Raw genomic sequence first — 12,377 nt, 5'->3', positions numbered from 1 at the left:
GATGAATCCCTTTCCCCTAGGTCCATAACCGTTCTCATCATCCCTCAACCTCGGGATTTCTCCCACCAGTAGATCCAGAAATCGTCGCATGTCCCACAATCCCGCCTTCCGCACACCCGTCGGACCAGCCTCATCAAACTCAAAATGCGCAGCACCATCATCAACACTGTTGGACGGCTCGAGTGATGCATGGCTGAGCGTGACAACCGGCACAAAAGTCGGCCATGCGACAACAACAGGCCCCTCCTTCCCGATCCCCTCGTACGCCTTTTCAAAACATGCCGCAGTACGCCTGCTCATCGTAGCATCCTGTACCACGACAATGGACCGCGGAGACGTGAATCCCCTTGCACCAAGAAGTGCTTTGGTCTCGAGCTCATTTGCGCCGCAGTTGGTTGACTTGTCCTCGACTATGATCGTCGGTGCAAAGGCCTCCTGCGGCACGGCCAAGTCACCATCGTCAGGCGTCTTCACCAACAGTCCGGACCAGCGCTCGGCAATCATCTGTAGGACACGCGCTTCGGGTGGCCGGCTGTCAAGTTCGTCGGCCAAACGCGATAGCGAGGATGTCGGCGTACAGCAGCGTACATGAGAGACGTCGAGTGGCCAATGCCGCCGCATATGACAAGGATGAGATTTCTGTTGTCCGGGATTTCTAGGTTCGCGTCCGTAGACTCTCCGTCTGCGACCCTCGCTTGCTCGACCTACCGTTGCTTCAGGACCGGATCGGCTCCCGAAAGGGCCGAGAAGACATCTTCGCCTAGGGACAGGATGGCTGAGCCGCACAGGACGATGACGTCGAAACGGTGGTTGGTCTGCGCAGACGTAATGGGGCTTGGGGGAGGGAGTCGAAGAAACGATTGACAGCGGCTGCGTCGCGAAGCTGCTCGAGAGGGAGGAACGAGGAGAGAGTATTGATGGCGCGGAGGGTCGGCAGACTCATTTCGAAGTCTATAGAGATACTCCAGTACACGTCTGAGCACCGAGAGTTCAATACACCAGTATGGGTGATAGGGGTTGACAGTAGAGATCCGTTGATGGGTCTGGATCGAGAACCAGCTCCGGTCTATCGCCGATTAAAGTGTTCAGTGCCAATTCAGCGCCTGTAAATCTGAAAGTCGGCTCGGGCCGAACATGTGCTGCGACTCTAATAATTACCCCTCACCCACACCTTCAAATCATCCTCATGAGCGACGCTGCCGATTCCGCCTCGCACCAGCGGCTCGACGCTTGGGTCGACGCTCACTTTGATGAAGAAATCAGCTTCCTCCAGAGCCTGGTCCGTCTGCCCACGGACACACCCAAAGGCAACAATGCGCCCCACGCAGAGCTGACGGCCGACCTGCTGCACACCTTCGGCCTCGAAGCCGAGCGGCATCCCGTGCCGGAAGCAGAGGTCCGCGCCTACGGCATGGAGTCCATCACCAATCTCATCGTGCGCCGCCGCTACGGCCCTGGCGGCCGAACGATCGCCCTCAACGCTCACGGCGATGTCGTGCCTCCCGGCGAGGGCTGGACCCGCGACCCGTACGCTGCGGTCGTGGAAGACGGAGTCATGTACGGCCGTGCCACCGCCGTCAGCAAAAGCGACTTTGCGAGCTTCACGTTTGCGGTGCGCGCCGTCGAATCGCTGGGCGCCGCGCTGAAGGGCGCCATCGAGCTGCATTTCACCTACGACGAGGAGTTTGGCGGCGAGCTGGGTCCGGGCTGGCTGATGCGCCAGGGCCTGACCAAGCCCGACCTGCTCATCGCCGCGGGCTTCTCGTACCAAGTCGTCACCGCCCACAACGGCTGTCTGCAGATGGAGGTCACGGTCCACGGCAAGCAGGCCCATGCCGCCATCCCGGACACGGGCGTCGACGCGCTGCAGGGGGCCGTGGCGATCCTCAACGCGCTCTACGCGCTGAATGCGCAGTACCGCGAGATACGATCAGAGGTCCAAGGCATCACGCACCCATATCTCAACGTGGGGCGTATCGAGGGCGGTACAAACACAAACGTCATACCCGGCAAGGTGACCTTCAAGCTCGATCGGCGCATGATTCCCGAGGAAAATCCCATCGAGGTCGAGGCTGAGATTCGTCGGACAATTGAGGGAGCGGCAGCCAGTGTGCCCGGCGTATCCGTAGATCTGCGCCGACTCCTCCTCGCCAAATCAATGCGCCCGCTGCCAGGGACCAGGCCGTTGGTAGAAGCTATCCAGACGCACACTGAGCGTGTCTTTGGCGAGGCCGCTCCGGCGATTGGGACGCCGCTTTACACCGACGTGCGACTCTATGCGGAGGCGGGTATTCCTGGTGTTATCTACGGCGCCGGCCCGCGGACGGTGCTCGAATCGCATGCCAAGCGAGCGGACGAGCGGTTGCAGCTTGAGGATCTGAGGCGTGCAACCAAGGTCATCGCGCGAAGTCTGCTTGATCTGTTGGTTTAGTTGCATGCATAGAAGGCTAGGATAAGATTTGTACGCGTTGAGTTGCTCGCACTTGCTGAGTAGAGGGCAAAGATCTGCCTTTTCACTCTTCGCAATCATTCACAAGTCACGTTCTGAAGACTTGAGCAAGAAGCCCATGAGGTCGATTCTTCCGCCATAATCACGCGGCCGGTGAAATCTCTCGCGTCGCCAGGGTATGCATGATCAGGCTTGTGGTGCAGTCTACAGCGACTGTCATCTTGCTCCATCATGATGTCAGCTCACGCATCCTTGGCTCCGTCTGGAATCCTGGAATCCTTCCACCAAGACGCGGCATTCTCTCAATGGCCGGCCTAACGGTTGCCTAATCAATTATGCAGGACGAATACGCTAGCTTCAACGCCATCAAGTACATATATAACCATCGTGACCCTCTCCCCACTCGTGACTTCATCGGAAAGGAGCAGTTCCCTCGCCGTGCGGCTTCACAACACCAAGTGACCAACACGCAATGCCGGTGACAACGCGCGCACAGGAAGCAAAAGCTCGCACCAAGACTTGTCATATACTTCAGCTCAGCACCGAGATCCAACTCCTCATCCTCCATCATCTCCTGCCCTCGATCGAGTCAATCCACGCCGTCGCCAAGACGTGCAAAAAGCTCTACGATGTCGCGCTCAACCTCACAGTGCACACGTTTCGTTATCTCGGCGGAGAAAGCCGCCTCGAAGATGATCTGGACCGCTTCACCGCCAGGACCATGCAGTTCGTCCGCTACGTGACCATCACCAAGCCGCACCTCGCCCAACACGTCAAGTGCGTGGTTCTCGGCCAGCTCAATTCCGAAGGCTGGGGCCGGCTGAGCAAGTCTAGGGCGCCGAAGGGCAAGGAATTGGCTCTCTACATAGGCCTGATTGAGCGCACGTTGACCGAGGCGGACGGCGAAGACTGGAAGCTCTGGCGGTTCCAGTGGCTGGCGGGGCTGGCGAAGCTGTCTGAAGACGCCGAAGTCGCCTTGCTGCTTGTCGCGTGCCCCAATATCGAGGTCCTCTTGATGGAAGAATCGTTCAAACCGGAGGTACTCAAGCGCGTCATCCACGTGGCAGGGCAAAGGAGCGCAAAGGGCTCAACAAGCTCGGGCAGCTCAGCCGAGGTGGACGCTCCGCTACGCCACCTGAAGGAGCTGTATATGGAATCGGGCGAGCTCAAGTATGGGCACCTGTCGTTTTCCGAATTCGCCAAGGCCTTTCAAATTCCAAGCCTGCGGTCCTTCGAGGTTGTGCGAGGCAACGGCGAAGACTACCGCGCCGGCGATTTTGAAGACTTGCCCAAGCGGTCCTCGAACGTAGAGGAGATCATCCTGCGGTCGTCCTGCATCACGCCAAAGGTACTCAAAGCCATGACCGCCGTGCCGAGGGCCCTGGTGTCATTCGAGTATACGATGGGGTTGTACCACATGTACGACGAGGAGATGAAGCCGCGAGACCTCGTCGAGGCCATGGTCCGCCATGCCGCCTCGCTGGAGTACCTGCACATCAACACGCAAGATGACTGGCCTACCGGGGGAAATCCAGAGACTTTTGTCATGGGCCTTGGTCTGAGGAGGTTGACGGCATTGAAGCAGCTGGCCGCCGGCATGCAGGCCTTGACGGGAACGCGCAACCCCTACCCTCCAGAGAACGAGAACATGAACTACGACAACCTGCCCGAAGTCGTCGAAGATTCGCCGAGGATGGTCGACTGTCTGCCGGAGAATCTCGAGTTCCTGCAGATTCACGCCTGTGGGAAACCTGTCCTGCCCCACGCCCAGGAGCTCTTTGACGCGCGCGCCGCTGGCCGGTTTCCTCGACTTCGACATGTGCGACTCTTGTTCAACAAGGAGCTCATCTCATCCGACGACATTGATCTGCACTATGATGAAGGCCTTCTTCGACTGGAGGTCTATCTTCAGTCGGACGAAAACAGATTCTACGACCTCATCCAGATCGTGGGTCGAAGATGCTTAATAGCCTGCACACGCATTTATTCTTACGACATTCGGGACAGATGGCTCAAGTACAGATACCAGGACGTTGCGCGCGCAACGGTCAATGAAGGGGTTCTGTACGAGCCAGGCCCGGGGGGGATGACGGAGGAGAAGTCTAGGCTGCCGTGAGGTGGCGTGCGTATCCATGTTAAGATTGGACGTCACACTATAGGTTGTAACCCATTTCATGTTGAGGCTCTCGTGATGTGGCGTGTAAGCCACGCCCTCGTGCTCGAAGGTGCCACGGCCAGGGATGGGTCGTGATCATGCAGCACGTCCACTTGCTGACCGATGCGGCTGAGGGTCATGTTGGTTCAAGGGAGGGGTGGCGTTGGAAAATCGGCTAGAAGACATGTCTATGCGTATCAACCGCGTATAATTACCAGAATTGTATAGCGTTCGAATCTTCCTGAAATAGGTCGACGAAATCAAGTCCATTCCACTCGCGGCTGCAAAGCTCGGTACACGTGGTAGTAAAGGCACGAGGATGCTTCCCTCACCGAGAAGCCACGGCGAAAAACCCAGAGCCCATCAAAATGGTTCGACTAGCGGGCCAAGGATCCCATACCTCATGCGAGGGACACAATTGACCTGGATACACCGAGGTACCACCTCGTGGCGACCTCCGGCGCACGCAGCAAAAGCAAAGCCAAAAGCCTAGCCACGTTTGTACGGACAGGCAAACTGCGCAAGCCGCGAAAGGGTCCAGTGCGCGAGGTTGGTCAACAGAAAACAAACCCTGGAGACTGGGCAGTGCGCGACCAGCAACGCCTCTCGTAAGTTAATCGACGAAACGTCAAGCAAGGGGTGCAAAGACAAGGATCAGGGCGCCCGACGTCAGCAACGTGGCGGAAAGCCCGAAAGAGCAGACGCTCGGTGCCATTAGGTGAGCGCTCACGGCATCACCACCTCTTGAGCCAAGAGGTTTCACGAGCCCATGAAACAGCTTGACGGAAAGTTTCTCTTCAGCTCAATTGACCAAGTGGTTTTCGGAGAAACAAAAAAAAGCTCGTCATGTATGCCAACGAACCGACTCTGACTCTGGCTCTCGCTGTCTCGCTCGACGAAAGTAATCACGACAACGCCGTCGCCACAAAATCTGTCAGATCCTACACAATCCCACCGACTCAGCGCCATCGCGACGGGCTGACAGCACACGCAGGCGGGCCCCTCTCGAGACGTGTCGTCCCCTTGCTTCTGTGGCGGATGGAGCTTGTCGAGTCTCGTACTGCGTGACACCCCGTCTTGGAAACGCCGGCGAAGATCGAAACGCAGTCCACCTACGCCATCTGAGCGTGCTGCGCGAAACAAACGGCTGCCATGTTGATCCTATGCACGCACTTGTGGACAATGGAGAAGAAGAAAATAATCGACGTGTGTTTGGTAGCTGAGCCGCAGGGCGTGCCGGGAAAAGTCGGCACGTCCGTTGCCCACAGCACAGACTCTTGCAACTCGCACAACATAACGCACAGGATGGCTGGTTTTCTCCCGGTCACACGATGCACACAGGTAATTGAGGTAAGAGGAAAGATGAGATGAGCCCTGGATCCTAAACCCCGCGAGACTTGACTGAATCATAATCACAGTCATCCCAACCACGACGCGACTCACGAACGCCCTCAAACCCAACGGGCCGAAAGATAAGCGGGCCGCCCAGTGGAGTTTGGGGGAGATGGTATGGAAATGCTGGGCAAGCGGCTCAACACTAGGGAGCATCCACCGCGCGGCTCCCTATCCTTGACCTCAAGCTCCCGTTAGCGTCGTGTCCGGCGAGGACAAGTGCCGGAATTGCTTCTTCGGTCCGGGACTGAATGATCCGCGGTTGGGGGGTGTTGTAGGGCGAGGTGGTCCGGGGGAAAAGAAAGGGTAGAGAGAGAGGCTCGAGACAATTGCACCGGGTGATTTTGATGGACGGCACCCATCTGCGGCGTTCTGTGGCGTGCTCGATATGGAGTGGTGGCACTGGACAACGGAGGAGGACGAGGAATCTTATGCAGACGAAGGGGGACAATGTTTGTGACGACAAACACCAACAGTGGGCTTGTCTCATGTTGCTCGATGTTGTTGGACCAACTCTGGTGACGACTGGGTGAGACTCCCAAGTGCCGTTGAAGATCATTGCCCATTCCGCTTTGTTTTCCTCGTGTGTTTGACTCAATTGAACTGTCAAGACTACAGCTATCGCCATCAGCCGTGGGAGCTATGGGCGAGGGCCAAGATGATGTGTGATGGCACCAATCTCCCATCTTTCTCATGATGACTTTTCCCGCCGCCCAGTTGTACATGGTAGCAGCAGCGCCAGAGCGCAGCAACGGCAAGGGTGCCGGGTCGGCTATCGATTCTGGTAGGGTTTACATGATCTTGGGTTCAGCTCGATCCGATAGATGGGGGATGGGGTCCTGTCGATCTGTCGACCGGTCAGCTCTTTTCGACCGCTCAGCTCTTTGACCAGTCATCTGACGCCGGACCTGGATGCCCGGCCTCTCTGTACACCCTGACTAGTGAACGTTCGCCGCATGCTCTCGACGAAAAGCCTCGACAAGCCCCGGTGCAGCCCTGCCTTGATTGCCTAGGCCGCACTGTTGGGGGTAGGAACAATAAGAGATTTGAGAAGAAGAAACGCCGCAACCGCACCCGCCAAGACGCCGGCGCCATGTCTTCGGCCCTTGCGTCAGTGTGACAGGCCTGGTTGGAGGTCATCAAAAAGCCTACAGTCAGCCTTGGTTTCCTTGGGATCGGCACCACAAGGTTTGCAGAGCTAGTGGGTGTGATAAAATGGCCGTGCAAGACATGCGGGGGGTGAGCTTCGTCGAGGGAGCGTTAATCGCGTGGAGAAGTACTCCGCCGTCCGCGAGGGGCTGGCATGTTGATGTGTCGTGGTGAATATAAGCTTCTGGTCGTCGGCGCTTTTGTCATCGAGGTGGCAGCACGCAGTGGCTCTCATCGTCACGCGCCTGACAAACACATTCCTTCCAACGATCTCTGCTGTCGCTTGATTGTAATACCAGCCGCCACCCTTCGTTCACCTGTTGGCCAACTCTTTTATCAGATTAGCACGAGTCCCTCCGTCTGTGCAGTGACGACAACAACCCCCGTCCCTTCTCAATTATGGCGCCCAAACACATGGTCTTCGATGGGGTCGCCATATTCTGGACCGCCTTTGCGTCCTTGTGGACCGCGCTGTTGGTCGGCGGCATGGCCTTCCTGTGGACGAGGCGAGACATGCCCATCCTCCGCATCCGAGGCCTGCCCCTCTCCTTTGGCGCCGTCGTGTGTCTTCACCTGTACTGGATTGCCTGCCAGCTGGGCACCAGCTACGGACATCTCATGCCCAACGGCGTCGAGTTCTGGATCATGGGTATCTATCTCCCATTCGGCATTGCCCTGTTCCACGCCTCCAACAGCCGTTTCCTCCACGTCGCGAAGGCGCAGATGAAATATGCCCAGACCCAGCGTGTCAAGAAGCAGCCAGAAGAAAAGTCACGATGGCCACTGGTCGCCAAGTTTCGGTCCTCCGACTACACCACCAAGATGATGACTGTTGTCTGCGCTGGCATGACGTTCCAGGTACGTGATCTCGCCTGCCAGGGTCGTGTACCCTTCATTCGCTGATGGTAGCAGTTTTTCTTGACGCTTGTCATGTATCTCGTCTCATACAAATTCCACCCTTCCTTTGGTGTGGCCGGCACCGAGGTCACTGGCACCCCTGACCAGATCACGCGGGAGCGCAGTCGGGGTTGGGAGTGGTGGCCATCTGTCTTTTGGCAGATCTTCTGGGCCTGGATTGTTGCACCCTACATCCTTTGGCAGTCACGCGGCATCCGTGACACCCAGGGCTGGCGATTCCAGACCGTCGCGTGCTGCCTGGCCAGTCTGCACGCCGCGCCCATGTGGATCGTCGCGCTGAACGTAGACGCCATGGCGGTTGTGAACAAGTACTTCATCCCGCCGCAGTGGTGAGTTGTTTCCCGGCGCGTCTGACAGTCGATAGTTGCTGACCCGCACTTGCAGGATCGCCGTGTCCATTATGCTGCTTGAGATCTTCACAATCTTCCTACCTTGCTGGCAGGTGCTGCGCCACCAGTCGCTCCGACAGGAGACGCTGGAACTCATTGCGCTCTGGGAGTCTGGTAAGAAGAACACGACGGGCGCTGGCAAGTCGTTCGTGTCGGGCTCTACCAAGGCCAGCGGCAAGGGCAGTTTCGTCTCGTGGAGGCAGATGTCCGAGGTGGAGAAGGGCGGCTCCTTCGATGCCGCCGCTATTGCCGGCGGCCTGTTGACGATGGACGCGCTCGAATATGCCCTCAAGAAGAATCCGGCACCCCTGCAGCACTTTTCCGCGCTCAAGGATTTCTCGGGCGAGAACATTGCCTTCCTCACGAGCGTGTCCAGCTGGAAGACGTCTCTGCGTTCTGAAAACGTTCCGGCGACCACATTGAACGGCCGCCAGAGTCTGTCGATCGAGCCTTGCGCGACGAACCAGCAGGACCGTCTCCGCGAGCAGTTCAACCAGGCGCTGCGCATTTACACCGAGTTCATCAGCCAGCGGGACGCCGAGTTCAGCATCAACATTTCGTCTGGCGATCTGCGCCGGATCGAATCCGTCTTCGAGCAAGCCGCACGGTCAGTGCATGGCGAAAAGTCGCCGAAGCCGACGGCAACACCATTCGACGACTGGGCCGCACCCAAGGGAGCCGAGTCCGTGTCCATGTCGAGCGAGAAGGGCATCATCGGAGCAGCGACCAGAGACGCTGACGACACGTCGGACACGGGGTCGACGATTGGCGAGGGAGCGTACTACTGGGGGGACATCCCCGACGGCTTCGATGAGACGGTGTTTGACGATGCCGAGACGAGCATCAAGTACCTCGTGCTGACGAATACGTGGCCCAAGTTTGTCAAGGACAGGCGTACGTCGTTTGACTCTGCAGAGAGCAACGAGTCGTACGATACGCTGATTGATATGGTGGTGCGGCGTACCCAGGCGTTCGCAAAGGAGTAAACCGTGGCCGGTCTAGGGGTCCTGGTCAGATGGGTGGAGGAGCTGTGCCTGATGTCGAGTTTTCCTGGCTGCGTATACTTTTTCTTGTCAATACTTTTCGTGTGTACAGATAGTCATGATACCTAATGTAAATGCCGAACAGCCGTTGCTGAAGCCCGCGAGTGCTTCTAGTGAAGCCAAGACGGCGGGGCAGTGGTAGTTGTTGTTTCTAGTCAGGCTGGTGGCAGGCATGTCTTTTGGACGTCAAGTAATTACCATGTACGGCAGCCACGAGAAGAAGCGGACCTCGGTCAACTGACCGCTCGCTTTCGCTTTCGGTGGGCTCGGTCAGAAGCAAAGTGCCCAAAAGAACAGCAGCCACAGAGGGCAGTTACAGCACAGCAGCGGGGCAAGTGCGAGCGCAGCGATGAAACACGCCCCTGGTATAGCGCTTGCGCGTGCAGAGGGATGCCCCCTGAGTGGCAAGAGTGGCTCCCAGGGCGCTCCCCAGGGATACCTTGCGACCCCCAATGAGAGGGCTTTGTCCGTCCCAAAGGCCCCAAACATCGACCCATCCTCGAACATCGCTCGTTACATCGCCAGACGATCCGACCAGACCGACGCAATCGCCCTCCAGGCCTCGAACCTCCAAGACACGCCTTACCTGTTGTGTCCATCTGCCGCGATGCAGTTTCCACCCTATTCTCTCCACTTGCCGCACTGGATGTCTCTGCGAGCCTGCGAGTGAGCAAGTGTCATGTCCCACCGCCCTCCTCGACCTCTTCTGCGTTGTTCGTGCTGGCCCTCACGACGTACACGACCCTTGCGCATCGCTCGATTCTGCTTCATCTTTTGTTCCGCCAGGCCTGCCACGGGTCCTAAAGTCACGCCATTTGCTGTGTCAACCGTCCATCGATCCACCTACCACCTCTCGGCTGTTGGCTTGATGCTTCATCACACAATTCTCCTGACATAGAGTTGTGCTTCGCCCAGCAACACCCAGCAACGCCCCGCCCCCTGCTGTCGTATTGTCGGCCAGACCCGGTGGCCATCGTTGTTTAATCTCCTCACACCCACGTTTTTCCCCATCTTCCTACCGATTGCCTATTCCTGCTTTCGCTTCACGGCCTGGATCCGCTGGACACCGAACCAACAGCGCCGTCCCTTTCCCACCTGCGGGCTGGACCCTCTTGTTCGCTTCTTCCCTCGACTCGACTCAGGCAGCCCGACGATCGCTTTCTTTCCATGACCATCGACCAAACGAACACTAGTCGACGACCGACGAGACGAACGACCAACAACGACGACCGCTGAGCGTCAGACACTCGCTCGTTCGAGAGAGTGCGTCGCCACACCGGTGCGATTCGGCACAACGCTCTTTTGACCGATCTCTTCACTTCTTCGCCGCCGGCCGGATCGTCTTTTAATCAGTTTGCCACACAACCCATATACCTGCGATCACGAAGACAAGAGTACCTAGCACGGAAACAGCAAGCGTATTGATTTCATACTGCGCATCAACCATACCTCGCAATGTTTTGGAATAAGGCTCTGGCCAGCGCCGCCGTCATCTCGGGCGCCTGTGCCGAAATTCGCCCTCTCGCCATGGATCCCGTGATTCAAGTCCGCGCCTCGGACGTCCTCGAACTGCACTACAGCGACGTCGCCGATCGCTATCTCTCGAAGCGACAGGAGGTCAACCCCGACAGCCAGGTGGCGTTGAACCCCGACGGTACCATGGACATGGAAGCGTGGGAAGAGGAGACGACGTCGGCGTGCCGCGATGCTCTGGCCCACCTGAATGTCGCCTCGAATCCGTCTGGCACGGGCATCTGCTACAACCTGCCCGCCCTCGATCCCACGTCTGGTGTCTTTGAAGCCGACTTGCGCCTGTTCAAGGTGTCGGAGCCGTCGGGCCAATTTCAGGGTATCCCGCCCGAGAGCATCGAGGTCGGCCTCTCGTTTGCCGGCGCCTCCGTGTCGCCAGTCGAGGCCAGTCGAATCTCGGGCGCCGTGGGCCAGCAACGAAAGGCGAAACGAGCAGACGTCATGGACCTGCTGCAGTCGTACATGTTTGTTGGACAGATCAACCCCTCGAACATGCAGGAGAAGATGACAATGTACGTTCTGGCCACGCGTGGGGGGTGGGGGTTTTGAGAGAGCATCATGCTGTGGAACGTAACTGACTCTTGACGTGTGATAGGGCTGAACTCGAGGCGCTCGTCCTCCCCGTCCTCACCCTGACGGCGACGAACACGACGGGCCAGCGCATCAGCACCAACGTCTCCTCCAACGAGGCGGCCTTCCTGACGGGCGTCTTCTCCCGCGAAGTGGTCATGTCCGAGTTCGCGACGGCCAAGGAGGCCGTCAGCAACATTACGGCCGAGCTGCGGAACGGCACCGTGGCGTTTGTGCTGCCTGGCGTGCAGATTATGATCTTTCCCATTGGCCTGATTATCACAGGCATCTGGACGCTCGTGGGGTTCCTGGCCTACGGCATCGGCACGTATGACCGGGTCAGCTACGCCGAGAGCTTCAAGAGGAGGTCGGCCATTGCGAGCAACACGAAGAGGCAAATATGAGGCGTGGTCGAAGACCAAGGAGGAGATGGACATGTTGATTTGATGTGGCTTCAGGCGCCCCTCACTCTGGGACGACCATTCTGTGCTTCTACCATTTTTTTTTTAACCATTTATAGCTATACTCATAGAATGCTCTTACTTAACGAGAATGATGACAACTGGTGTTCATTGATTTCCCCGTCGCTGTTGGTGAGCCCGTCACGGAAAATGTACGCTTTTACATGCAGCATACGAAATGGAGGATGCGTTCACATCTGTCTCTGTCTGCCTTCGTTGACTCTGACGTCAAGACAGACAGCTAGGAACCTTATCGAAGTCCGGGCCGTTAGTGAGACCTGCGAGATTGTCAGGCGGTGAGGCTGGGTGGCATTGGACCGA

At 57.7% G+C, this 12,377-nt stretch overlaps 5 protein-coding genes across 5 annotated transcripts; all 5 read left to right on the top strand.

The window, feature by feature from the left end:
* Nucleotides 1–88: 88 nt before the first annotated feature.
* VDAG_08197 (uncharacterized protein) lies at nt 89–592 on the top strand (the record flags this gene model as incomplete). The annotated part of the gene is made up of 1 exon (XM_009657574.1): nt 89–592. One exon carries the CDS (start codon nt 89–91, stop codon nt 590–592), a length of 504 nt encoding a protein of 167 aa, XP_009655869.1.
* Nucleotides 593–1,186: 594 nt separating this feature from the next.
* On the top strand, nt 1,187–2,431 carry VDAG_08196 (acetylornithine deacetylase; the record flags this gene model as incomplete). Its single annotated transcript, XM_009657573.1, has 1 exon — nt 1,187–2,431. The coding sequence occupies one exon, from the start codon at nt 1,187–1,189 to the stop codon at nt 2,429–2,431; it is 1,245 nt and encodes a 414-aa protein (XP_009655868.1).
* A 490-nt stretch (nt 2,432–2,921) lies between these two features.
* VDAG_08195 (uncharacterized protein) lies at nt 2,922–5,097 on the top strand (the record flags this gene model as incomplete). Its single annotated transcript, XM_009657572.1, has 2 exons — nt 2,922–4,397; nt 4,855–5,097. 2 exons carry the CDS (start codon nt 2,922–2,924, stop codon nt 5,095–5,097), a joined length of 1,719 nt encoding a protein of 572 aa, XP_009655867.1.
* Nucleotides 5,098–7,544: 2,447 nt separating this feature from the next.
* VDAG_08194 (uncharacterized protein) lies at nt 7,545–9,609 on the top strand (the record flags this gene model as incomplete). The annotated part of the gene is made up of 4 exons (XM_009657571.1): nt 7,545–8,003; nt 8,058–8,392; nt 8,448–9,346; nt 9,581–9,609. 4 exons carry the CDS (start codon nt 7,545–7,547, stop codon nt 9,607–9,609), a joined length of 1,722 nt encoding a protein of 573 aa, XP_009655866.1.
* A 1,341-nt stretch (nt 9,610–10,950) lies between these two features.
* On the top strand, nt 10,951–12,169 carry VDAG_08193 (uncharacterized protein; the record flags this gene model as incomplete). Its single annotated transcript, XM_009657570.1, has 2 exons — nt 10,951–11,537; nt 11,621–12,169. The coding sequence occupies 2 exons, from the start codon at nt 10,951–10,953 to the stop codon at nt 11,997–11,999; spliced, it is 966 nt and encodes a 321-aa protein (XP_009655865.1). The 3' UTR covers nt 12,000–12,169.
* Nucleotides 12,170–12,377: the final 208 nt, after the last annotated feature.

Source organism: Verticillium dahliae, genomic scaffold, assembly GCF_000150675.1.
Source record: "Verticillium dahliae VdLs.17 supercont1.19 genomic scaffold, whole genome shotgun sequence".
Taxonomy (NCBI): domain Eukaryota; kingdom Fungi; phylum Ascomycota; class Sordariomycetes; order Glomerellales; family Plectosphaerellaceae; genus Verticillium; species Verticillium dahliae.
Note: the sequence above shows the minus strand (reverse complement) of the source record. Positions and strands in the feature narration are given on the sequence as shown.